Below are 26,859 nucleotides of genomic sequence, written 5' to 3'. Positions count from 1 at the left end.
TGTAGCTATTTCTTTGTTTTAATATTGTTGGTTGGTGTTGGTGACAATTCTCCATAGGTCTCTTACATTTTTTCATGTCTTGCAAGGAGGCATGGCTGTTTTTTCTTCCAGGCTCTTTTCAAGAATGTTTATAGTGTGAATAGCCTTGAAGGATAAGAGGGAGTGTCTTCCTCCCACGGGAAGGACAGATTTGTTTAGGGTCCTGGGTAATAGTGGTAAGATCTTCCTTCAGGACAAAAACCAGGCAGGCTTACCACCCATTATGTAAAAATTCAGATTTCCTGACTTCAGATATAGGTTCATCTCCTATTGTGCAATGCACTGTGTGTGCTGGCATCCCCTAGGCCTTCTCCCTTGCCCTATAGGAACTGTGGCTCAAGGCCCATATCTGGCTTCACTCTCAGTTTGGAGTCTGCTTGAGATCCTCTCCCTCTGCCTTCCCTCCCTGTGCTCTCTCTCTCAAATAAATAAATAAAATAAATCCTTAAGAGTCGCATGCTCTACCAACTGAACCAGCCAGGTGGCCCTCTTTGCCTATCTTTCTTAATCTTTACATATCACTTAACAATACAGACAATAGGAATATATGTTATTGAAAAATGTTCCATTTGTTGAGAACTAGAAATTATATATGAGAGGTGATAACCTTCTTCATTATACCCCCTCCCCTCCCACATGGTAACTGCATTTACAAGGTACTATTTGTGAGGCACCTGGGTGGCTTAGCGGTTGAACATCTGCCATCGGCTCCAGTCATGATCCCAGAGTCCTAGGATCGAGTCCCACATCAGGCTTTCTGTAGGGAGCCTGCTTCTCCCTCTGCCTATGTCTCTGCCTCTCTCTGTGTCTCTCATGAATAAATAAATAAAATCTTAAAAAAAATCCCCCAAACCCCCACAATGTACTGTTTGTATCTTTCTTTAAATTATATGTTTGTACACACATACACATATACCACACTTTTCCATTTATAAAATAAGATAGTATTATACATACCCCTTTAAAATCCCCAAAGCACACAGGTTTTTTTTTTTTTATGGCTGCCTAGATTTCCACTTTACAAATAAATTGTAATTTATTCCATTTGTCACCTTTTGAAAGTTACCTAAGTTTTCCCCCAGTTTCTCAGTCTTACCCTTAAAATGTGGCAATAAGTATTCTAATACTTAAGTCTTTGTATGCATATTAGACTGCTTCGCCAGTAACAGCATTAGAAGAAGTTCTTTTTTTTTTTTTAAGATTTTACTTATTTATTTATCTCACACACACACACACACAGAGGCAGAGACACAGGCAGAAGGAGAAGCAGGCTCCATGCAGGGAGCCCAACATGGGACTCGATCCTGGGTCTCCAGGATCAGGCCCTGGGCTGAAGGCGGTGCTAAACTGCTGAGCCACCAGGGCTGCCCAGAAGAAGCAATTCTAAAGCAAATTGGGTATGATGCACTGAGTCATATGTAATGGTAATGGGAACACTAAAACAATATGCTAATTGATTATGTCCTATGTAACAAGAAGTATGAGCAAGGCTGGGCCCAGGGTTTTTTAGTTCCAAGTGTTTAAACGTGCATGGTTTTTTGGGATGGTCTCCAACAGAATTCACACTGATTCCAAGCCTTCCAAACAAGAGATAGTGATGTTTGTTGGAGATTTTCTTTCTGGACATGTTACTCATGGTGCAATTGTGCAAGTCTCAAGGAACTTCTGGTTTAACTCTCCCACACTCAAGTCAAAAGTTTTAATCCTCTTCTAGGGAATTAGACTTTGTTAAATAGAGCTTGTCATAGAGAAGCACCATTACTAACTCCCATCAGAGAGTTACAGCTATTAGGTCATCAACTCATCTGCACTTTATCAAAATAAATTGTCTCTTGGAAATTGAGAAGCAGTTTAGGCAGCTAGAAATTCCTGCTTCTATGCCTGCTTTTTGGTGGGTGAGCCTAAAGTATTCTTTATCTTGATAAAGGAGGATTTGATTTATTCTGAGTATGTGTTTTGTGTGGAAGTTTTTGTTTTTTCTTCATGTTATTGTATCTTGGGAAGAAACAAGTCATGTTCAATGGGTTCAGTTTCCTAAATCTCCCATGTGGCCCCCAGGTGATGGCATTACCCTGCACTCCCCTGGGTCTGTGATATCTGCCTAACAAAGTACAGCCCCCAATAGGCTTGCTCCTTACAGAAAATCCACTCTACTCCTTACAGACCTAACTCTGTGGTTCGTTGGCAAATGTAGAACCCAGCATCATGACTCTCAGGAGCCAGGAACTCCAGGACATGATCTGGTTCTTTCTCTGTCTGTCTCTGAGCTCAGCACTCCTCCCCAGTTTGCTTTCCCTCACTCTAGTGGCATGCAAACAAGTCAGAAAGCTCAAGGTTTCTGAATGAATTGAACTATGATGCCAGTCACATTCATCTCTCCTTTCACCATTTGCAAATGAAGACACTTTTCAGTTTCTCTAGAAGAATGATATTCTTCCCCCAAAAAACCACCCCTTTTCTGGTTTCCAGTTCTCTCTCTCTCTAAAATATATTTATTCATGAGAGACACACAGAGAAAGGCAGAGACATAGGCAGAGGGAGAAGCAGGCTCCCTGTGGGATGACCCCAGGATCACAACCTGAGCTGAAGGCAGATGCTCAACCACTGAGCCACCCAGGCATTCCTTCAGTTCTCTCTTATCTGTCTAGTTGGTTCAGTTACTTTCCCACCTAGAGACCCAGGGGAGTTTCACACCAAATAGACATACAAATAAATAAAGAAGTGATCTATATCGAACAGGTATGGGGAAATAAAGAGAAAGATAATGGTGACTTACATGAAAGAAGGTGATGTGAAATTGGGAGTCCTGATAGTGCAAGCCTGGTTAGTTGATCAAGCACATGAACAGAACTAGCTGGGAGTTTCCTAGTGAACCAGAGAAGTGGCAGCATAGCATTTTTAAAGAGGTAAAAGAAAATAACAGTCAATCTACTCTTGATTTTGACTCAGGTCATGATCTTGTGGTTGTGAGGTTGAGCCCCAATGCTGGCCTCTGCACTGAGCTGAGAGTGGAGCCTGTGTGGGATTCTCTCTCCATTCCCTCTTTCCCTCTCTTTCATTCATGCTCTCTCTCTCTCTCTCTCTCAGTAAATAAGTAAGTAAGTAAGTAAGTAAGTAAATAAATAAATAAATAAATAAATAAAATTTTAAAAAAGAACATACAGTCAATCTAAAATTGTATACGCTGCTGAAATAACCAGAAATCTGTGTGGGCAAAGAGTCAGGCTGTGCATATACATGCAAGACCTCTCAAAGTTGACCAGAGAGAAAAAGCTTTAAGAAAGAAGTATCTGGCTTATTTGTATCCAATGTTTGAAGGCTACTGGGTGATGACATAGCCCAATACCATTGAAAGGAATTTGATGTTACTCACAGGTTCCCTAGAAATGAGACACGTGCCAGGTTTAGTCACAAAGTGGAAGCAAGAAGGAGAGGAATCATGAGACCGAGACTTACTGCGTTTTCCAAAGGAAGGGCAACGTAGGGCATGGGAAACAGCTTAGGATTGACTAGTTGAATAGTGTTGCTGGGCTCTGGGCTTTAGCAATCTCTAGTTGTCTGGTACCTGGCTCTGCGTTGATATAGGACAGGGACAATATTGGCTCTGTATGTGAGAATAGATAAACGGGGTGGGTCAGAACATGAACACAGATCACAGGGGAGATGTGACCTTTAGTTTGGCCTTGTAATGGATACTAAATAGACAAATACAGGGGAGGTGGGCGGGGGGTGGGGGTGACTGGGTGACGGGCACTGAGGGGGGCACTGGATGGGATGAGCACTGGGTGTTATTCTATATGTTGACAAATTGAACACCAATAAAAAATAAATTTATAAAAAAAAAAGAAATAAGTCAATCGGAGAAGGAAAAAAAAAAGACAAATATAGACTCTAACGAAACACAGAACACCATTCCAAATGGAAGGGCACAAAGGAGTCATATTGATTGAATGCAATGTGGGATTCTGGATTAGATCCTGAGCAGGTAGTGAACATCAGGGGACAGTTGGCAAAATTAAGATAAGGTCTGTAGAGATGTCAACATTATGAAAGATAAAAACTCTTTATTGTCTTTGTACCTTTTTTGTAAGTCTAAAATTTTCAAAATAGTAAGTTAGAAAATATTTTAAATGACACATACAAAAATATTATTATCATAGTGAAAGCCATCTCTGCTAAACCAGGAATAAATCCAATCATTGAGAGAACTACAGGAATGAAATATTGCCTTAATTTGGGTATGGATGTCTCCTAAAACTTTGGATAATTAGCAGAGTCATTTGGCATGTATATACAACATTTAGTCTCAATATTAGCATAATAAGTTCCTCTTTGATTTGTAGTCATGACATCATGGACCATTAGGTTTTAGAGGGCCACTTTTTGAATTTGTGGGTGACTGTGTTGGATTGGGTCAAAGGTAGCTACTGTATGCTTGGGTAAAGCCTCTAGTTGTGATTTTACATTGATAGAGGTGGCTCTCAGAACAAAGAAAGGTAAGAGGTAAAGCCATCAAGAAGCCCTCTTTGCAGGCCATCTGGGTAGCACAATCAGGTAAGTGTCAGACTCTTGGTTTTGGCTCAGGTCATGATCTGAGCCGTGGGGCTCCCTGCAAGGAGCCTGCTTCTCCCTCAGCCTACCTCTGTGTCTCTCAAAAACCTGTAATTTATTTAAGAAGAAGAAGAAGAAGAAGAAGAAGAAGAAGAAGAAGAAGAAGAAGAAGAAGAAGAAGAAGGAAGAAGAGGAGGAGGAGGAGGAGGAGGAAGAAGAGGGGGAGGAGGAGGAGAAGAAGGAGAAGCCCTCTTTGCTTGATGGCTAGCTTTTTTTTTTTTTTTTTTTTTAAGATTTTATTTATTTATTCACGAGAGACAGAGAGAGAGAGACAGAGACACAGGCAGAGGGAGAAGCAGGCTCCATGCAGGGAGCCCAATGTGGGACTTGATCCCAGGACTCTGGGATCATGCCCTGAGCCAAAGGCAAACCCTCAACCACTGAGCCACCCAAGTATCCTGATGGCTAGCCTTAACAATATCCTGATTATGAGGAATCACTGTCAAGTGGGGGGATAATTTGTTGCAGGAGATAAGAATATCCTCAAATGCATTTTCCAGTCCAATTATAAAGGTGAGGCCATCCTTTATCTCCACAAGTTCATATTTAACTCCATGGAGTGGGGTACGCTCTGACTTTTAAGGAACAATTTTGTTATCACAGCCACATTGACTTGATCAAGATGACAGCTGAGTTACATAAGTAGTGGGGAGTTCCTCCCACTGTCCAGCTGTTTAAATAATCGTATGCCCATGGGGTGCCTTTTATTATCCCCACAGAGGAATAAGCACAAAGATAGTCTATGTTTGAGTGATAGTGGCAATCTCTCTGAAGCTTCCCTCAGGCTGTCTAGCTTAGGCAAACATCAAACAATTAACGACAATTAATCAAAACTAGAATCTAGCATTGAAGGATGTATTATTGAAACATAATTTTTCTCTCTAAATTCACTCTTTTTTTTTTTTTCTTTCTTTTTTTTTTTTTTTTCTAAATTCACTCTTATTTCCAGGGATAGCCAAATCAGGACTAATTCATTTGAAAAACAAGTCCAATTTTAACAAATTTGGCCAAATTATTTACATAAGCTCAGCAAGAATAGCAACTGATCATAGGATTCTTTAAAATCTACTTTGCTGGAACTTTTTATAAGGAATCTCTAGATTGAACTTTTAATGGTGTCTTGAGGCCAGAGCCAAGCCAAATACATGTCATCAGATTTGCCTGTAATATCTCTTCTTGAGATTCTCCCAGATAATCCTGGGGTTCCTGCACCTTCCAGAAAGTGACATTCTTTACTCACTGATAAGGCTGCTGAGGACTCCGTAAGCAAGGTATCAGGGCAACATTCACAAGGGGCTCTGTTGGTTCCATACAGTCAACCTTAGTACCTTAAAACTGTCCAGTCATATCTGAGTCTATGCAATAGACTCAATGTGACGTTCTAGGCAAAGCCTTGGTAATATAACCCGTGTTTCGAATGGTGTTTTGTTACAAGGAGAACAGATTCTCATTGAATTTATGCAAATAATTACACTTGCCAGGGAAGAAAGAACACCCATTAAGATTTTTTGAATTTCAGTAAGTTCAGGTAGAGAGAAAAGTTAAATATTCCAAATTTTCACTAAGGGATACTTTAACATATTTCCGTGAGTTATGGATCTTTTTTTAAAAGTAAGCTCTAGGGATCCCTGGGTGGCGCAGCGGTTTGGCGCCTGCCTTTGGCCCAGGGCGTGATCCTGGAGACCCGGGATCGAATCCCACGTTGGGCTCCTGGTGCATGGAGCCTGCTTCTCCCTCTGCTTGTGTCTCTGCCTCTCTCTCTCTCTCTCTGTGACTATCATAAATAAATTAAAATAAAATAAAAGTAAGCTCTATGCCCAATGTGGGGCTTGAACTCACAACCCCAAGATCAAGAGTCTTGTGCTCTATTGGTTGAGCCAGCCAGGTGCCATCCAGTCATGGATATCTTTTTTTTTTTTTTTTTTTATGATAGTCACAGAGAGAGAGAGAGAGAGAGGCAGAGACACAGGCAGAGGGAGAAGCAGGCAGAGGGAGAAGCAGGCTCCATGCACCGGGAGCCCGACGTGGGACTCGATCCCAGGTCTCCAGGATCGTGCCCTGGGCCAAAGGCAGGCGCTAAACCGCTGCGCCACCCAGGGATCCCCAGTCATGGATATCTTAAGAGAAAATTTCCTTCATCTGGAAGAGCAAACATTAGAGAGCCGGCAATGTTTCAAACAAGAGCCACAAAAACTATAATCATCTTCCTCAGTACATTTTAGTCCCATGTTACTAATTCTAATTGTTCAGATACAGCTTTTTTAAAAAATTAGTTCTAGAAATTCTTATTCATTTTAGTTTTATGATTTTAAAGATATCAAAAACCTATATTTGCTAAAAGTCCTTCTCATGAATCCCCTTGGAGACAATACTAGTTTTGCAAGAGCATCCGAACCATAACTGTAAATGGGAAAAGACTAAAAAATAAACATTGTTAACAATCTAATATGAAAATTCATTATAAAAAAAAAGAAAATTAGGGCAGCCCCGGTGGCGCAGCAGTTTAGCGCCGCCTGCAGCCCAGGGTGTGATCCTGAAGACCCGGGATCTAGTCCCACGTCAGGCTCCCTGCATGGAGCCTGCTTCACTCTCTGCCTATGTCTCTGTCTCTTTCTCTGTCTCTCTCATGAATAAATAAATAAAATCTTAAAAAAAAAAAAATTCATTATAATGTGGCTGACAAGGAAATGTGGTTATTTCTGTGACATATAACACTTGAATAATCAGAATACCAAGTGATGACCTTATATTGAAACATTAAAACTTCAGGATTTTTTTTTTTTTTAAGATTTTATTTTCTTACTTGAGAGTGAGAGATAGAGAGCATGAACAGGCGGAGGGGCAGAGGAAGAATCAGACACCTGCCCCTTACCCTGGCTGAGCAGGAAGCCCGAATTGGACTCTATCCCAGGACCCTGAGATCATGACCTGAGCCAAGACAGATAGATGCTTAACTGACTGAGCCATCCAGGCACCTCCAAAATATCTATTTTAAAGGACATGCCTAAATAGGATTACAGATCATTATAAAACTCTATATTTCACCAAAGTGATAATAAGAGATTCTACAGGAAGTTATATAGTTGTTAGCAAAACTTAGCTTCTTTAATATTGAAAAGGTTTAACTTTCAGTAATCAAAGCCCTGGTAAAGACAAAACATAAAGGCTTTTGGGGTGCCTGGGTGGCTCAGTCTCCATCTCAGGGTCATGAGGTCAAACCTAGTGTGGAGCCTACCTAAAATTAAATTTAAATTAATTAATTAATTTAATTTTAATTAATTAATTAATTTTTTTTTTAGGTTCGAGAGTGCTTTTTTTTTTTTTAATTATTTATTTATTTATTTATTTATGATAGTCACAGAGAGAGAGAGAGAGGCAGAGACATAGGCAGAGGGAGAAGCAGGCTCCATGCACCGGGAGCCTGACGTGGGATTCGATCCCGGGTCTCCAGGATCGCGCCCTGGGCCAAAGGCAGGCGCCAAACCACTGCGCCACCCAGGGATCCCTCGAGAGTGCTTTAATGGGGAGCGCTCCCGGGCGGGGTCCTTTGACTCGGAGAGGTGGCCCGAGTCAGGCAAGTCGCCTAATTTTAATTTAATTTAAAAATCCAGAGGCTTTGGTTTTCTGGGCAGATAAAGAAAAGGAAAAAAATCTTGGTTTACATTTTCTTATCAAGACCAGCAATCCAAGAAAACTCTGTTTTTGCAAGGGAGAAAAGTAGAATTTCAGTCTCATACCAGTGTACTTTTTTTTTTTTTTTTTTAAGATTTATTTATTTATTCAGGAGAGACATAGAAAGAGAGAGAGGCAGAGACACAGGCAGAGGGAGAAGCAGGTTCCTCGCAGGGAGCCTGATGAGGGACTCGATCCCGGAACTTGGGATCACACCCTGAGCGGAAGGCAGATGCTCAGCCACTGAGCCACCCAGGGGTCCCCCAGTGTACTTTTAAAATTCTGTTCTTTTCTATCTCAATCAGTCCTGACCACACCTAAAATTCTTCTCCAAAGGTTTTCCCTCACAAACCTTCTATAACTTTCTTTCGCATTTAGATTTTGTCCTAAGCCTTTTCTCCCCAAACAACCATTCTCATTTTAGGACACAATTACTTTCTTTTTCCCTCAACAAAATGTATTCCCATTCCTTATATTTTTCTCACTAAAAATTCATTGTTTCTTGCATATAGAGTTCCTCCCTTATTATTATCAGCCTTAAAAAAAAGATTTTATTTATTTGTTTGAGAGAGAGAGAGAAAGAGAGAGGGAGCAAGAGCAGGGGGAGGGGCAGAGGGAGATGGAGAAGCAGACTCCCTGCTGAGCAGGGAGCCTGATGGGGGGCTTGATCCCAGGACCCTGGAATCATGACCTGAACCAAGGGCAGATGCCTAACCGACTGAGCCACCCAGCCACCCCTCTATGAGTCTTAATAACATTTAGCAGAATTTTAACTCTTAGAAACCTTAGTCTTGAGGGAAAATTAAGTAGTAAGCAATCATGAACTGTTACACCAGAATTCTTTAGATCTGAAATTCATGAATACATGTTATAATTTCTGAAAACATTTTTTTCTGTAGTACAATCTTTCAAAAAAAGCATAACTCATGTTTACCAACAGACCCACGCATTCTCAGTTTCTCTGCAGTAAGAAGCCAAAAGCACAAATCTTTGTTCAGTAACCAATGTTTCAGTATTTTATCTTATTTGGAAAAGACTTAGATGTCCAATGAATTCAATCTGATTTATCATTTGACTTAGCAAAACTTCAAAGTCTTGGCTTACTAAAGATTTTGAAAGCTATCTTTACAATTACCTATGAGTACCTTTTGAGACAGACAAAATTAACCATCATTTTGAGTCTCCTTTTTGGTGACAAATTGCCATGGAAAGAACACGAGCTTATTCAACCTTTAGCAAACCTTCGTAAAATAAAAGTTTTATAGTTAACGCCGATAAATCTGAAGATATGTCTACCTTAATTAAACTAACAAATTTAAGGGCACCTGGGTGGCTCAGTAGTTAAGCATCTGCCTTTGGCTCAGGTCATGATCCTGGGGTCCTGGGACTGAGTTCCAAGTCAGGCTCCCCTCAGGGAGCTTGCTTCTCCCTCTGCCTGTGTCTCTGCCTCTCTTTTTGTGTCTCTACACAGAATAAATAAATAAAATATTTTTGAAAAGAGACCTAACAAATTTAAATTAGTTTAAATACTGAAGATACTGCACCTAGGTCCACCTAAAAGTCAATCAGTTTGTTCCCAACATTTTTACTTGAGACTCCTATGGGGAAACTAAAGTTGGTGCTCTAAGTCCAGGGAGGGATTTGAACCACAAAAAGAGGTGGCCCATCAGTTGGGGTACTCTTTGCTCCTCGATAGTGAGGGTAGGAGGAGTAGGAGCCAATACTGAGGCACTGAGGGTGGTCTAGGAGCTGGTTATGAGAGCTGCACCCATTGGTGATGCAAGAACGGGAGGAAGGGAGGTGAAGGCAGATTCAAAGTTGCGACTAACTCAGTTCTCTTTTTTCCCCCCATTTGTTATCTCTTTCTCCTGTAAAACAGATTTCCTCTGATTGCTTCTCAGTTCTCTGAATCATTTGTTTAAAATATGTTTTTCCCCAGTAAAGGTAGTAATGCATTTAGGTAACCACAGAAAGCTATGGGAAAGCTCAAGAGAGCCCTGCTACAAGCTAGTGGACAAGTAAATCATCTCTCCTGTGGCTGTCCATCTGTTCCATCCAGGAAAACCAAGGATCATCTCTTAAACAATTATTTGTTGTCCAGGTGGAATAGAGGCCCTGTACGCTTGAGTGAGGACAGAGTAGGTGGCTCTCATGTCTGGGAAAAATTCAATTTTCTTACCTGTCATGTCAAGGATTACCTGAGGCTTCTGGTATGTTATGTGGAGATGTCCAGGGGAGCTGTAGGAGAGCTCAGGTCCCTTTGGTTCTCTGTAACTTCAGGCAACAAAGGTTTCAGAGGTGGGGAAAGCCTTATTTGCAATGGCCATCCTTCTTACAGAAGGCACTCATTACGTCCCAGCCTTTTGTGAGCTGGGACTCTAGCTTGGCTTTGCCAGATTTTGGCCTTGTAGGCTTTTGTATTGGGTGATGCTGGGACACTAGGGTCTCCAATGCCACAGCTGAGAACTGGGCATTCTGCTTATTTTGAACAAACTTGTCCTCCTTTCCTGCCCTATCCCTATTACTACAGACAGCAAAAGCCATATTCAACAATTGGTTCACAGGGGTTTAGGGCCTGGAAGTTGCTTTCTGTGATTTTCTCCTGATAGCTGCTGCAGGCTAAAGGGAAAAAATGCACAGTCAATAATGACTGTCCTGGAGAATTGGGGTCTGTGTTAGTATACTTCTGGAAAGCTTCTTCCATTAATCTGCCCTGAAAGGGAGCTGGGTTCTCATCCTTTTGATTCACAGCTTAAAAAACAACAATCATTGCTTTTCCTAACAAAAATACAGTTTGGGTAGGTTAATTTTTCCTTCACGTGGAGTAAGCTGGGGTGGCTTGACTGGGCCCAGAGGATTTGCTTCTAGAATGTCCCATTTGTGTGCTTGGGAAGCCAGTGCTGGATGTCCTCTAGGAGCTCAGTCTAGGAGTCTGGTTAGGGACCTTAGTTCCTGCCCACATGGGCCTGGCCACAAGGCTGCTGGGGCTTCCACACAGCCTGGCAACTGAGCTCCATGAGCAAGTATTCCAAGAAGTTTGGGCACTAGCCACAAGGGTTTTGTTTTTTTTTAATTAAAGATTTTATTTATTTATTCATGAGAGACTGGGAGAGAGACAGAGATATAGGCAGAGGGAGAAGCAGGCTCCCTGAGGGGAGCTGGATGCAGGACTTGATCCCAGGACCCCGGGATCACAACCTGAGCTGAAGGTAGGCACTCAACCACTAGGCCACCCAGGTGCCCCAGCCACAAGACTTTTTCATGATCTTCTCTTAGTACTGTTTCTTTGGAACCATCCTGGGTTAAGATAAATGTAGGATGTCACCTTTGTTATAGGCAACATTGTTTATCTTGAAAAAGACCCCTGATCTGGACTACATGAGCTGTGAATGGACATGTAGATCCAGAGGGTCTGGATCTGTTAGGGAAAAAAATGGCTTCAGGGATGCCTGGGTGGCTCAGTGGTTGAATGTGTACCTTCAGCTCGGGGCGTGATCCTGGGGTCCGGGATCAAGTCCCACATCGGGCTCCTTGAGGGAGCCTGCTTCTCCTTTTGCCTGTCTCTCTGCCTCTCTGTGTCTCTCATGAATAAATAAAATATTTTAAAAAAAGAAAAAAATGGCTTCAGAAATAAGTTTTTGTTTTCCTGAATGACGTTTCTTGTTTCTGAGTATGATACTAATGTACTTTGGAAGCTACCCTTGTGGGCTGATACATGCTAATAGTTCCTGTTGTAAATGAGGATGTGCAGGTGAGATTGTTCACACTTCCAACCACAGGGCTTACCCCTTTCAGCTGAGCTGCCTGTTTTGGAGTCTAGAAAGCACCATCTAGATAGTTGGAAGGCTTCCCAACAAAGATGTGTCTGATGCTGTCATGAAGCCATGGTGGGTTTCCCTCTTATGTCTTTTTAACTCTACTCTGCCAACTTGCAGCCCGTCATGCCTTGTGTGTGTGAACATCAACCTGAACTGAAGAAATCTGCTGCTCGTCATAGATAGTGGTTATAAATAGAAAACAGGCATAGAACAGGGAAACGCAGTGTAGCTCCTAAAACATACAAGTGTTAGGCTCAGAAACAAGAAACTCCATTCAGGGATCCCTGGGTGGCGCAGCGGTTTGGCGCTTGTCTTTGGCCCAGGGCGCGATCCTGGAGACCCGGGATTGAATCCCACATCAGGCTCCTGGTGCATGGAGCCTGCTTCTCCCTCTGCCTATGTCTCTGCCTCTCTCTCTCTCTCTCTGTGACTATCATAAATAAATAAAAATTAAAAAAAAAAAAAAAAAAGAAACTCCATCCAGGAAAACCAAGGCTTATCTCTTAAACTATTCTTTGTTGTCTTTCCCTGAAAGTAGATACCCTGTCTGCATCTATGTGTCCATTTGTTTTTTTTTTAAACAACTTTATTTTTTTTATTTTTATTTATTTATGATAGGCACACAGTGAGAGAGAGAGGCAGAGACATAGAGGGAGAAGCAGGCTCCATGCACCGGGAGCCCGACGTGGGATTCGATCCCAGGTCTCCAGGATCGTGCCCTGGGCCAAAGGCAGGCGCTAAACCGCTGCGCCACCCAGGGATCCCTATGTGTCCATTTGTTACCTGAAACTGGATTCACCTGTTGGCCTCTTGATGCTGCTGAACCAAAAGACACAACTAAGCTAAAGGATAGGAAAAGAAAAGGTTTTATTTGCGACAAGTAAAGGAGAACCCCGGGGATCTTTCCCAAAGTAGAGTCTCCCTGAACAAAATTGGGGAAGTTTTAGGCTAAGAGTGTATCCATATTCACGAAGGGGCTTGCGCAATGGGGAATACAGCATGGAATTGGGGCAAAAATCACCTTGAAATGACTGAGTCCAGGTCAAGTTCACCAGAATTGGCAAGGGTAAGCATCATCAATTCTGGCTCCTTTTAGTCCAGTATCTGAGAGCTCAATGGAGTTTAGCAGCTAAGATAACTAATTAGTGTGCATAAGGCTGTCTTCCCTTATGAATGAACCCTAGGAGTCTTAACAGTGATTCATTGTTCTGATACCATTAGTCAACCTCCTGGCTCTTTGTTCTTCATTCTTTCACAAGATAGGGGGTGGGGGCAGCTAAAATAACTTTCCTTATATCAAGAAAGCTATGTCTGTCTTTCTTTTTCTAAGGATCCCTAACTCTTTCTGGTCACACACTCACAGTTTTTTTTAGTCCAGATCAAGCGTCCTCTTAATGACAATGTTGTCTGATAACATAGTTGACACTCCACATTTATCTTAACCCGGGGTTGGTTCCAAAGAAACTGTGTGGAGAGAAGATTACCTGAGGTCAGCCTCCCACGGAGAGGCGGCTAAAACTTATCCTGAACCTTTTTTCTGCTCACTGCCCCCCACCATCAACTTGGATGAACAAGTTTAACATAGACCACCAGGACCCTGCTATCCAGAGGCATCAATGGCTTTTCACCTCCTCAAGGACTGGTGTGCTTTTTTTTTTTATCATTTAGGTTTTCTGTTTGTTTAGATTTTATTTATTTTGTTCAGATTTTATTTATTTGACACAGAGAGACATTGAGAGAGCACAAGCAGCGATAGTGACAGGCAGAGAGAGAGGGAGAAGCAGGCTCTCCAGCGAGCAATGAGCCCCTTGCGGGTCTGGATCCCAGGACCCTGGGATCATGACCTGGGCCAAAGGCAGATGCTTAACGGACTGAGCCACCGAGGCGCCCCCGGTCACTTAGTTTTAATATGGGTTATAACATCATCCAATCATGGGATCAAGGGCGGATTTCAAGTGCACCAAGCATAATAATATACTGCATTTACACTGTCGCTCAAAGGGTGCGCAGCTCACTCCCGGCACCTCCCAGCCAGCATCCCCAGCTGCCCTCCCGCCTGGTAGGAGGAGCCTGAGACAGCCGCGTGGAATAGCCCTGCAGTGCGCAGGCGCCCCCCAGTAGAGCTCGTACATGCGCACTGCTGCTGCGGCGGAGGGGCCCGCCATGTTTCCGCCGAGGGGGCCTACTCGGGGGTTACCACGGGCTTCCTGGAACCTGGGACGCTGCTGAGTTCGGTGGCTGGGACCACCCTTGCTTGGGGCTGCGCTCCCCCTTCACAGCCCCTTTTGGGAGCCCGGGACTCCCACCAGGTCTCCGCCACCCTTTGGGCGTCAGGCAGCCCAAGTTCCGCGTTTCTGGAGTGGAATCCGGAGAGTCGTGACCCGCGTGGCCGCACCTGGGCAGGTTACACAGGTGCATCTTCCACGAGGCGGAAATCTGCGTGCCTCCCTTTATCTAGACCGAGATCTCAGGTCTCACACATGGGGTTCGTACCCCCATGCCCGAGTCTGCTCCGCCCCAGGCCCTGGCGTCCCTCAGGCGGTAGCCCGTGCGTTGGAAGAGCCAGCACCTCTGGCTGGCAGAGGCCCATCTGCTGCAGCTGCACGGACACCTGCGGGATGCCCGCCAGCCTAGCTGCTGCTGGATTTTGGTTGCTGGCTTTTCAAGGCTTTTCAAGGCTGATAAGGAACGTAGATAAGCAAGCGGAGGTGCTTGCCCTCCTCAAAGGAAGGTCAGGTGAGAGACAGATACGTGTCTGTGTAGGAGGCAAAATGCACCCTGAACGGAAAGAAGCAGCTTTAAGTATTTGCAAAGCCCACGGGGTGTCAGTGCTAGATGACCAGGATGGTTCTGGTGGAGGAGGAACTTCACTGCCCCTGCCTTGGAACTCCCTAGGCTTTACTGTCATCCCTCCCAAAGTTCCTTCAGCGGCAGGTTCAGAAACTAAGGAAGATTCATAAAAGGGTGTGACAGAGCAAAAAGTAAAAGGTGCCAACATTCCTTCCTCAGGTTAAGGCTTCTACTTTTCCTGCTGGCCAGAGCTAGGAGGGATAGTGAAATGTGGTCAGGATGGTTGTTTTCACTTTTACACATGCTTCTGGACATTTTACTTTTACTTTGTTTTTTAACCTTTTTTTTTTTTTTTTTTAAGAGAGAAAGCCTGTGGGGGTTGGTTGTTAGGGGGTGGGTAGGGGCAGAGGGGAGGATCCAATCAGGTTCCACACCCCAGTGCAGAGCCCAACAGGGGGCTTCATCTCATGACCCTGAGATCCTAACCTGAGTGGAAAGCAAGAGTCGGCAGCTTAACCAGCGGAGCCACCCAGGAGCCCCTGGCCATTTTAAATTGGTCAGAGGAGGATATTTATTAATATTTTATTAAAGAAAAGTGACCAGGAGATTTCCAGGGATTTTTTTTTATCCAGGGACAGGGGAACACCTAGCATCACAAGGGGAAACAAAATGTAAAAAGAGGTGTGAAAACAAAAGCTACTTTGTAATTATATTCCATGAGTCATGCTTTGTTCATTAAAATGATCCCATTTAGGGATCCCTGGGTGGCGCAGCGGTTTGGCGCCTGCCTTTGGCCCAGGGCGCGATCCTGGAGACCCGGGATCGAATCCCACATCGGGCTCCCGGTGCATGGAGCCTGCTTCTCCCTCTGCCTGTGTCTCTGCCTCTCTCTCTCTCTCTCTCTCTCTCTCTCTCTCTGTGACTATCATAGATAAATAAAAATTTAAATAAATAAATAAAATGATCCCATTTAAATGCTTATTCAGCTTTATTGAGGGATGATTGACAAATGTTCATTTGGTATGTTTTAAAGTATTCAATGGCATGATTTTATACACGTATACATTGTGGGATTATTACTGAGATCTAGATAATGAACACATTAGTCACCTTACAAAATTTAACTTTTTTTGTGTGTTGTTGATGTGGGAAACAAAGGCAGAAGAGATATTATTGAATTTCCTTACTGCCTACAGCCCCTGACAAGTCCTTGAAACAGGCAGCTACCTTCCTCCAGGGACTCAGCTGCCTCGATGTTGACACTATGCTAAGGGCAAAAGACAGTCTTAGTCTGACACTCCCCAGGATCCTGTGAGTCTCCTTTAAACATATAGAAATTCCTTTGGAAACTTCCTTTGTCTCTGTCCCACACCCCCCACCAAGATGTATGTTGGCGCTTATACTCCAAGCATTGGCCAACTGTATACATCTGGAGGGTCTCATGACTGAGTTTTTACTAAACATTAATAAATGACCTTTTCCTAACAATAGCCAGCCTCCTCAGGGTCCTGGAAACCTTGTTTGCAAAATGCCTGGGAGGTTTGTGCTGTGGGTAACCCCCTTCCAACTTGAAAGTATATAATCAGTCACCCGTCACAACCCAGTGCAGCTCTTTTCTGCCTACAGGTCCTGTCCCCATGCTTTAATTAAACCACCTTTTATGCACTGAAGATGACTCAAGAATTCTTTGTTGGCCTTTAGCTCTGAACCCCAACACTTTCTACATCATTGTTAGCTTTAAAAATAGACTTGGCCAGTTATTTTATCAGCAGAAGATGGATGTATTGGGAGAATAAAAGAGAACTGCAATCCCGGACAAACAAGCAGTGGTCAAACTACAGGCATCTGGAATTCCAAGTGTGGTGGTTTCTCACTGGAGGAGCTGTTCCCTGGAGGGATGAGGAAAGCAGCTTCCTTCTGCTGGTAACTGGTATCCACGTGCAAGATAAAGTTCATCCAAGGTCAGGTTTCTCTCTTCCTGTTGGGTGTGCAATTGACTGTGAATGGTGGGACGTGAGAACTCCTCCTGCCGGGACCTCCCCACTTAATTTAATTTAATTTAATTTATTTAATTAAATTTTATTTATTTATTCATGAGAGGCGCGCACACACACACACACGCACACACACACACACACAGAGAGAGAGAGAGAGAGAGAGAGAGAGAGAGAGAGAGAGGCACACAGGCAGAGGAAGGAGGCTCCATGCAGGGAGCCTGACATGGGACTTGATCCTGGTTTTCCAGGATCACACCCTGGGCTGAAGGAGGCGCTAAACCGCTGAGCCGCCTGGCCTGCTCTCCCCACTTCATTTTAATGAGATTTGCTATTACTGATTTTCACAATATATATTTATAGTGGGATGATTACTAGATAACATCACCTCACACAAGACCTTTGTGTGTGTGTGTTTTCAGACTGCTTAAGATCTCATAGCAACTTTTAAGTATATAATACCGTATATATTATTAACTGTCGTCACTGTACTGTATGTGAGAGCCTCAGAACTTACTCTTTTTTTTTTTTTTTTTAAGATTTCATTGATTTGAGAGAGCGCATTAGTGGGGCAAGAGGCAGAGGGAGAGGATGAGGCTTGATCCCTGGACCCCAAGATTATGACCTGAGCTGAAGCCAGACGCTTAACCAATTGAGCCACCCAGGTGCCCCTCAGAACTTTTTTTTTTTTTAAGATTTTATTTATTCATGAGAGGCAGAGACACAGGCAGAGGGAGGAGCAGGCTCCATGAAGGGAGCCTAATGTGGGACTCGATCCCGGGACTCCAGGATCATGCCCTGGGCCAAAGGCAGGTGTTAAACCACTGAGCCATACAGGGATCCCCCCTCTCAGAAGTTATATTAGAAAAGTGTGTGGTTTTGACCTCAATCTTCATTTCTGCCTCCTCCCAGCCCATGGCACCCACCATTCTATCTCTGCTTTGTTTCTGTGAAATCAGCTTTTTGTTGTTGTATATTCTACGTATAAGTGATATTCTACGCTATTTGTTTTTCTCTGCTTGGCTTCTTTCATTTAGCATAATGCCTTCCTGGTTCATTGATGTTGTCACAAATGGCAAGATTTCCTCTTTCATGGTTGAATGGTAGTGCGTTGTATTTATGATGTATACCACATTTTCTTTATCTGTTCATCTGTCAATGGGCTTTTAGGTTGTTGGATATGGATATCTTGGCCACTGAATAATGCCACAGCAAACGTGGGTGGGCATCTGTCTCTTCAAGATAGTGATTTTATCTCATTTTGTAGGTAGTTGAAGTTAGAAATAAAAATATCAGTTATTTTACCAGCGCCCTCACCACCCATTTTTTTTTCGGGAACAGAGAATTGGAATCTGACACACATGAGCCCTGGCAAAACCACAGGCAAGTCCAGAAAACAAAGGGGAGACTCATCCTTTACAGAGGAAAGTGGGGAGGTGGGCAAGACTGTTATATAGGAGAGGCCCATTGGAGTAAACTGGGGGTTCTCAGTGCAGAGGCTTCTCATTGACTGCACTGTGACAGTCTCACTGGCTGGGTTCTTGCCAGGACAGAGTCTTCCTCTTGCTGAGGTAGTCATGTAGGCTTCTCCCAGTTAGTTCTGTGAAGGGTTGTGTGTGGTATAACATGAAAGTTTCCCCTTCTGGGCTCCTGACTCCATTTTTTTAAAAAAAGATTTTATTTAGTTATTTGAAAGAGGGGGAGAGAGCACAGTGGGGGAGGAGCAGAGGAAGAGGGAGAAGCAGACTCCCTGCTGAGCAGGATGCCCAATTCAATCCCAGGACCCTGAGATCATGACCTGAGCCGAAGGCAGATAATCAACTGACTGAGTCACCCAGGTGCCCCTCCTGACTCCCTCTTTTGTTTTTAAGATTTTATTTATTTATTCGTGATAGACATAGAGAGAGAGGCAGAGACACAGGCAGAGGGAGAAGCAGGCTCCATGCAGGGAGCCCAATGTAGGACTTGATCCCAGGTCTCCAGGATCAAGCCCTGGGCTGAAGGCAGGCGCTAAACCGCTGAGCCACCCAGGCTGCCCTCCTGACTCCATTTTAAGTGAGGTTGACTTTATTCAGTTTCAGAGGGGATTAAGACAGTAAGAAAATGAAAAGAGAAGTCTTGATTTTATAAATTCATGCAACATGAAGCCATCAGATCTTCTAGAAACAGCTTTCTAAAAATAACTAACTTGGAATAAATATTTTGCATCAGTAAAAAAAAAAACAGCTTTCTAAATTTCACAGGTCTTTGGTTGATTTGTTCTTTTTTTTAATTTATTTTTTCCATTTCAAGATACACATGCAAAATTTTCTAGAAAAGGGTTTTCATCTCATCCTTATATTAATACTAATACCCTAAAACTCAAATCCCAAGCATCTTCCTTACGATGCCTCAGCAGCTCAGGAAGATGGTATCATCCCTGTTTTACAGATGAGGGACTGAGGCACAAGGCAATGTAGGTCGTGAAGGAGTCTCTGAATGTCCCAAGATGGGCAGCACAGGGCCAGCCCACAATCAGCTTCTCTGTTTTCCTACCTACCCTGCCGAGGTGAGGGGGGCTAGTGGTGTAGGTTGGGGTGTCTGCTGGCATGTGGAAAACATCATCACATTTTCATAAGGAGCTCATCTAGAAAGGTTTCCTTCAGCCACAGAGAAAGAAAAATTAGGAAATTATGAGACACCGACAAGGAAAAGAATGGAAAGATTCCAGAAATGGGCAGAGAGAGAACAACAGGACAGGGCTGGGGCAGGAGAGGCAGTCTGGTTGGCTCAGTAACTAGAGTGTGCGGCTCTTGATCTCGGGGTCAGGAGTTCAAGCTCCACACTGGGTGTAGAGATTGCATAAATAAACTTAAAAAATTAAACAGCAGAACAAGGCATCCTCTTATGACCTTCTGTGTCCCTCATCCCTCCTTTCTTCCCTCAGTCATGAGCAGTTAGGGGCCTTTACCTGGGGCAGTTCGTGGAGATAGGGGATGAGAAGCATTGGGACTTGTCACCCAGTACCTTCAACTTCACGACAAACTTCTGGGAGCCGAAGGAGTCAGGACAGCAGAGCTCCATGCAGGGCCAGAAGGTGCAGTTGGGGCCACAGAGACGAGTCCGGTTCAGAGGCAGGACGGTGTCATAGTCACAGCACTGCTCCAGGGGGTTGTAGATCTGATCCCCACACCGGGGAGCAGGCTGGCACAGCCACAGCCCTGAGCCCACGGGGGCACCTGGTGGAGACACTGATGATGTGAGTCCAAGGAGGAACAGATACCCACTTTCCAAGGGCAGCCTCCTCCCTCCTCATTCTTTGTCCTTACCTGTTACTACTTGTGAACACTGGAGGAAGAAGAGTGCTATGCAGACAGGAACTGTGGGAGAAAGAAAAGGGGGCTCTTGCACAGTTCCCAAACTGAATTGCAACATGTGGGGGGCTTCCTGCACACACAACACCAAACAAGTTCCAAGGTATCAGCAGTGTCTGCTAATTCAACTCTATTCTGACACTGTCTGTGCAGAGATAGATTCTAACAGGTTAAGGGCTTAGTCCTACAAGACCATACCCCATAGCACCCCGCAGATGCTAGTTACAAGCCCCAGGCCAGTACCTCTGCTTCTGACCCATCAGCTACAGATTGGAGATTCCAGCAACCTTCTCCTTAGGTTCTTTCAGTTTACTAGAGTGGCTCACAAAACTCAAGGGAACATCTACCTACATTTACTGGTTTATTAAGGGATGTGATAAAAGATAGGAATCAATAGCCAAATGAAAAGATACATAGGGTGAGGTCTGGGGAGGGGTTGTGGACCATCCATCCCCCTCCAGATGCGCCACCCTCATCAGAGCCCATGGATTCACCAATCTGGAAGCCCTCCAAACCCAATCCCTTTGGGTTTTCATGGGGCTTCATTGAAAAATCATGATTGACAAAGTCATTGGCCATTGGCCGATTCAGTGTCTAGCTCCTCTCCCCTCCCTGGAGCTAGGGAAGGTGGGAATAAAAGTTCCACTCCTTCATGCACAGGGTTGGTCCTCCTGGCTACCAGCTCCCATGCTTGGGTGGGGTCCAAAAGTCACCTTCATTATTAAGGCACCCATCTCACCTTTATGGCTCTGAATCATTTTCAGGAATGCTAAAGACCAGATATACCATGGGAAATAGATTTTGGTTATCTCAATGACCAAATAAATATTTCTTATTAATCATATTGCAAGGTGTAACATGGGGTAGAGAAAGTGGTCAAGGGGTCCTCAGGGAAGGCAGATGAGTATGGAAGAGGCCCCAGGTTAGGGGGATTTAAAGGTGTGGATTTTGGTTTCCTCAGCCAGGCCCTGTGTAGCTGCAGCCTGCCAGGCGAGGGGCATTCAGGGAAGACTGAGTCCTCAGCCTTGGCTCCCAGACAGAAGGTTTCTGGATTGTCTAAGAATGGAGCGGTGAGGCAAGATGAGGTGAGATGCTCCTGAGGCGACCAGGGGTGGGGAGGAGATGGGAATGATGTTGAGATTTGGGAGCTGCACTGGGGATGGGGTGAGATGATGCTAGCATTCGGGGTCCTCCTTACCTAAGATGGAGCTTTGTGGTGTCATCGCTTCTGAAGAGGCTCTAGGACAGCGAAGGAGAGAGCGATCAAGTCTGGAATTTCTGTAGGCAGCTGCCCCAACCTTTTGTCACCAGTTTCTGATTGGGCATTCAGATCAGGCCACCCTTCAGCTAGCTCTTCAGATTCTTCAGGAATCACTAGCACATAGTTTCTCTAGGAGGGGACTGGCTGGTCTGCTCAGGAGGTGTGAGCTCCTGAAAGCAAAGTGTTCCTAACTGACTCATTGCTGCTTCCTGGTCTACTCGAGGCTTTCCGTGGCTGCAGCTTGGCCCTAACCCAGCTTGAGGTGCTCAAGAGTTTCCACCTGGGCACTGAATGGAGTGAAGACTCCCTCATAACAACACTCATTCCACATTCCCAGGCTCAGCCCCCCCCCTCCCCCAATTCAGTTTCCCAGCTCGGGCCCAGTGACATACACATCTTGGTTCCCACTCCAAAACTAATTCTCTAAATTAAAAAAGTCTTTAATTTTTTTTTTAATTTTTTATTTATTTATGATAGTCACAGAGAGAGAGAGAGAGGCAGAGACACAGGCGGAGGGAGAAGCAGGCTCCATGCACCCGGAGCCTGATGTGGGATTCGATCCCGGGTCTCCAGGATCGCGCCCTGGGCCAAAGGCAGGCGCCAAACCGCTGCGCCACCCAGGGATCCCCTTAAATTTTTTATTTAAATTCAATTAATTAACATATAGTGTAATTTTAATTGCAGAGAGAGGTCAGTGATTCATTAATCTTATGTAACACCCAGTGCTCATTACACAGTGTGTCCTCCTTAATGCCCATCACCCAGTTACCCCATCCTGCCACCCCTCTTCCCCTCCAGCAACCCTTAGCTTGTCTCCTATCATAAATAGTCTCCTTATGGTTTGTTTCCCTCTCTGATTCCATCTTGTTTCATTTTTTCCTCTCTTCCCCTATGATCCTCTGTTTTGTTTCTTAAATTCCACATGAGTGAAATCATATGATATTTGTCTTTTTCTGATTGCCTTATTTCCCTTACCATAATACATCTAGTTCCATCCACATCATTGCAAATGGCAAGGTTTCTTTTTTTATGGATGAGTAGTATTCCATTGTATATATACCACATCTTTATCCATTCATCTGTCGATGGACATCTAAGTTCTTTTCAGTTTGGCTTGTGGATATTGCTGCTATGAGCATTGGGGTGCAGGTGCGCCTTCAGATCAGATCACTATTTTAAAGATTTTATTTATTTATTCATGAGAGAGAGAGAGAGAGAGAGAGAGAGAGAGGCAGAGACACAGGCAGAGGGAGAAGCAGGCCCCATGCAAGGAGCCCGATGTGGGACTCCCATCCTGGGATTCCATGATCACACCCTGGGCCAAAGGCAGGTGCTAAACCACTGAGCCACCTAGGGATCCCCTGTATCTAAATGCTTCAAGTTTATTTTTTTAGTGATCTCTACGCCCAGTGTGGGGCTTGAACCCATGACCCCAGAGATCAAGAGTCTCACACTCTTCTGCTCTTCCACCTGGGCCAGCCATGAGTACCCTAATCCTCTAAATTTTAAGGTCAGTCATTTGCATAACTAACGTGTCAGCTCAGCCCCCTTTCTGGGCTGACTGCATCCAAGCTGCCTCAGACTTCTCCTGTTCCTCCTCCCCAGGAAATCACCACATTCCCTAGAATCTTAAACCCGTTTCCCCCAAGAGTGCTGTGCGTACTATCTCTCTAGCCAGAGGACTTGATTCCATCCTGGGTCCTCTCTTAACCTTTCCCTCCCTCAGGGTGGGCTCCTTGAGGGAGACCTCTGGCTGCCCTGTCAGCCCTACCTCATCCCCTCTCTTCTCCCACTGGCTCTCTCATTTGCTGTCTGCATTCTCATTCGCCTCTGCTCACGTGGAGCCCCATGTGAGTCCAGACGGGACTAGGTGGGCTGTGGCTCCCAGAGAACTCCAGGCTGGGGCCCTACTGTCCTGCTGCTTGGGCCACAGCAGCTCTGTCTCCTCCATTGTCCCTGATGAGCGCTCACCTCATGTTGTGCTAGCCACACATGAGATGTGGGGACAAATTCTGACTTCCTGTGGCACCATCTAAACTTCATCCCCGGTCTATTTCAAGCGATGCTGCCCCAGCCTTAGGTTTCCAGAATTACTTTTTATTTTTTTAATTTTTTTAAAGGTTTTATTTATTTATGAAAGAGAGAGAGGCAGAGACACAGGCGAGGAAGAAGCAGGCTCCATGCAAAGAGCCTGATGTGGGACTTGATCCTGGGACTCCAGGATCATGCCCTGAGCCAAAGGCAGACGCTCAACCACTGAGCCACCCAGGCATCCCCCAGAATTACTTTAAAGTTAAGATGAAGATTGCTCACTGTCCCCTTCCCCAATGGGAGGGTTTGTCACAGATGAGCTTGTGCTTAGAGTGCAAATGAGGAAAGATTCTTGGGAGATCTCTTTTAAGTGGAGACACCCTCCTCAGTCTGGATTTGCCCAAGGAGGAGCAGCCTTGGCTGGAGAGGGGGGTGGGATGCTGCTTAGGTATTGTGGAGGACATGACAACTGAATCCCTCTTGCTTCCCTATGGCCAGTGTCACAGAGGCCACAATCTGTAGCTGATCTGGAGGTACTTCCCTCTCAGAGTGGGTGGTCTTCGTCTCTTCCATTATCCTCCTTGGATTCAATTCTCCACAGGGTATAGGTTAGATGTTAATACTATCATTATGCATGTGTTGAGAAGGAAGACCTGCCTGCAGTGTTCTAGACGCCAGAACCCACGAGTCGGACAATTGTGTCTGCATGCGCATGCATTTCCAGCGTGGGTACCTTGAATCGCCTGGAGCCAACTGAATAAAAATTCCTATCCCAGTCTCAAGGTTCCAGGATCTATGCCCACCTCACTGATGATGTGGGGAAGGAACACATCCCTTAGCATAAGGTGAGCCCGAGACTCCAGGAGAATGGGACCAGAGCTACCCTTGGCGGGCATTGGGTGCAGTGCAGGGCTGCCTTGAGCGTGGACCAGTAAGGAGCAGCTGCCTTCGGAGAAACTGATATGTGTCTGGGTCCTGATGGTAAACATTAGGCCCATTCATAAAAACACGAGCTGTCAGGTATCTAGAGTGTGCCAAAGGGTTTAGTATCTTTTTAATTTTAATCCTCAAAATCCTGGAAAGAGAGGCTATTATTAACTTCATTTTACAGAGGAGGAAAAGGAGGTAAAGATGCGTGCCTACTGTTATGCAGGTGATAGGGGCATAGTCAAAGAGTCTAACCAGGCCTGGCTACTCTGAAGACAGGTACCCCATCCTCTTCACTCTGGAGTGTCACTATCCCTCAGCCTGCTCTTCCAGCTCGTCTAGGCCCCTTAATTACTCATCACTCACCTGGGAACAAACAGTGCCTCCCTTCTCTCCCCAATAAGGCAGGCAGTGGGATCTTCTGAAGTACCAATATGAACCAGTTCCTCTCCTGCTTATACCTGTCTGGGATCCCCAGGGCCTTAGTCTGGCATTCAGACCCCTCACTGTAGCCTCTAGGCTCTTTGTCATCTAATGTTTGCTGATCTGTCTCTTCTCTGATGGTTTCCACTTGTGCGATACTCTTTTTCTTCTAAGATTTCTCCAAAGCCGGCCTCTCTGCCACTTCAATTTACCATTAAATTTTCATTATGGATTCCAACAATACCTTGCACTTGGCTGGATTAATACCTATCCACTGACCACTCTTTCTATGTCCTGCCCTGTGCTGGGGGCGCAGCAGGGCCCAGGACATCCTTGGTCCTGTCCTTCTGGGGCTCACAGTACATGGGGAAGACAGACTCATCCCAAGACAGTGACAGCCCTGGATGGGTACCATGAGGGAGTCCAGAGGGTCAGAAAAGACTTCTAGAAGAGCCATGGGATTAGCATAAGCAAAGATGTGGGGGTAGAGTAAAGGGGACTTCGGAGATAGACCTCAAAGGTGTTGCGCCAGGTCAGACATTACCCATGGGCTGAACACTCAGTGAGGTTCCAGGGCATGTGGTGGGTACATGGCCTATGTCCAGGCCTGCCAGCTCCAGTCCCCGCTGAAACAGAGTTGACACACCACTGGGAGAGAACGCCAAAAACAAATAAATGAAGCAAAAGCAAGCCAATGATTTAAAAAATCAGATTGTAATAACAGCTAAATGTTGTGCCCAAGATTGCGAATCCGAGAAACCACCTAGGAACTGACACCGATGCAAACACACGAGGGTTTATTTACAAGCTCGAGCTTGGGTCCAAGTATACCCGACACAGCGGAACAGGGACTTGGACCCTGAAGTGGGTTACAGCTGGTTTTTTTTTCAGAAGGGGTGGAGGAATTTCTCAAGTTCTGTTTACATTCTGATGTGGGGCTTTCAAGGGCATTGAGCTCTGTTCTCATTCTAATATGGGACTTTATACCACAGGTGTGGGCTCTGTTGTCTTTCTGATAAGGGATTCTCTGCCAAGGGCAATTCTGAGCTCTGTTGTCTTTCTGATATGGGATTACTTGCCAAGGACATTGAGGACATTCTGCAGTTTTTTCTATAAAGTTCAGCTCTTATTCACAGGGGCCTAAGATGGCTGTACTTGTGCTAATGCTAAACTTGAGGTGGAATGGCCTTGATTTTTCTCGTCCTCTACACTAAGAAGTCACATGAGTGTGGAGAAAGAGCAAGAGAGAGACCTAGGAAGAGACCTAGGAAGCTAACGTTGTGGAGGAAGACATGGACGAGAGAGATCTGAAGAAGCCAGCCATGAAAAGGGAGTTCCAGGCAGGGGGAATGGGAACAGCAAGTGCAGAGTCCCAAAGTCTGGTTTGGCCATGCTGGGATGGCAGCAGGCCAGGGAGCCTGGAGCTAAGGGAGCAAGGGAAGGGGGCAGGGGGGCCACATAGGCCATGGGAAGGAGTAATAATCATTATTGAAGTTTGAGTACTTATACTCCTGGCCTTGCCCAGAGCATTTTACATGCATTACTTCATTGGATGCTCACAATCACTAAAAGGGCAGTACTATTTTGCCTGTATTTGAAAGAGGAGGTCACAGAGACTCAGGTGGGGTTAAGTAATTTGCCCAAGGTCTCACAGTCATGACATGAAAAAGCTGGGATTTATGCTAAGACTTTAGGACCCCACCCCTTGGTTACAATATCCTCAAACCTCAGGAAGCTTTATTGCCTGTTGTTTGTTCACTGTGGTATCCCCAACACCTAGAAGAGGGCCCGGTTCACTGCTCAGGACACATTTGTTAAGGGATTACGTGAACAATGTGCATTTAATAGAGAAGGAAATTAAAGTTGGATACATAAAGGTTTCCAGATGACACAAGGTCATAAAACACTACTAGGATTTAAACTTGGGCCTGCCTTATTCC

General features: G+C 44.8%; 1 protein-coding gene across 1 annotated transcript in view; it reads right to left on the bottom strand.

Moving 5' to 3' along the window:
- Positions 1-21,719, bottom strand: part of PGLYRP1 (peptidoglycan recognition protein 1) — a 42,985-nt gene extending 21,266 nt beyond the window's left edge. Inside the window, exons 1-3 of the mRNA XM_041746357.1 lie at positions 21,476-21,719; positions 20,233-20,283; positions 19,875-20,142 (exon numbers count right to left, since the gene is read on the bottom strand). Coding sequence (XP_041602291.1) covers positions 19,875-20,142; positions 20,233-20,283; positions 21,476-21,500 — 344 coding nt within the window. The 5' untranslated portion in view covers positions 21,501-21,719. The remainder of the gene's footprint in view (positions 1-19,874; positions 20,143-20,232; positions 20,284-21,475) is intronic.
- Positions 21,720-26,859: the final 5,140 nt, after the last annotated feature.

The sequence above is a fragment of the Vulpes lagopus genome, chromosome 2, assembly GCF_018345385.1.
Source record: "Vulpes lagopus strain Blue_001 chromosome 2, ASM1834538v1, whole genome shotgun sequence".
NCBI classification, from domain to species: Eukaryota; Metazoa; Chordata; class Mammalia; order Carnivora; family Canidae; genus Vulpes; species Vulpes lagopus.
The sequence above is the reverse complement of the archived record's forward strand: the minus strand, read 5'-3'. Positions and strand labels throughout refer to the sequence as shown.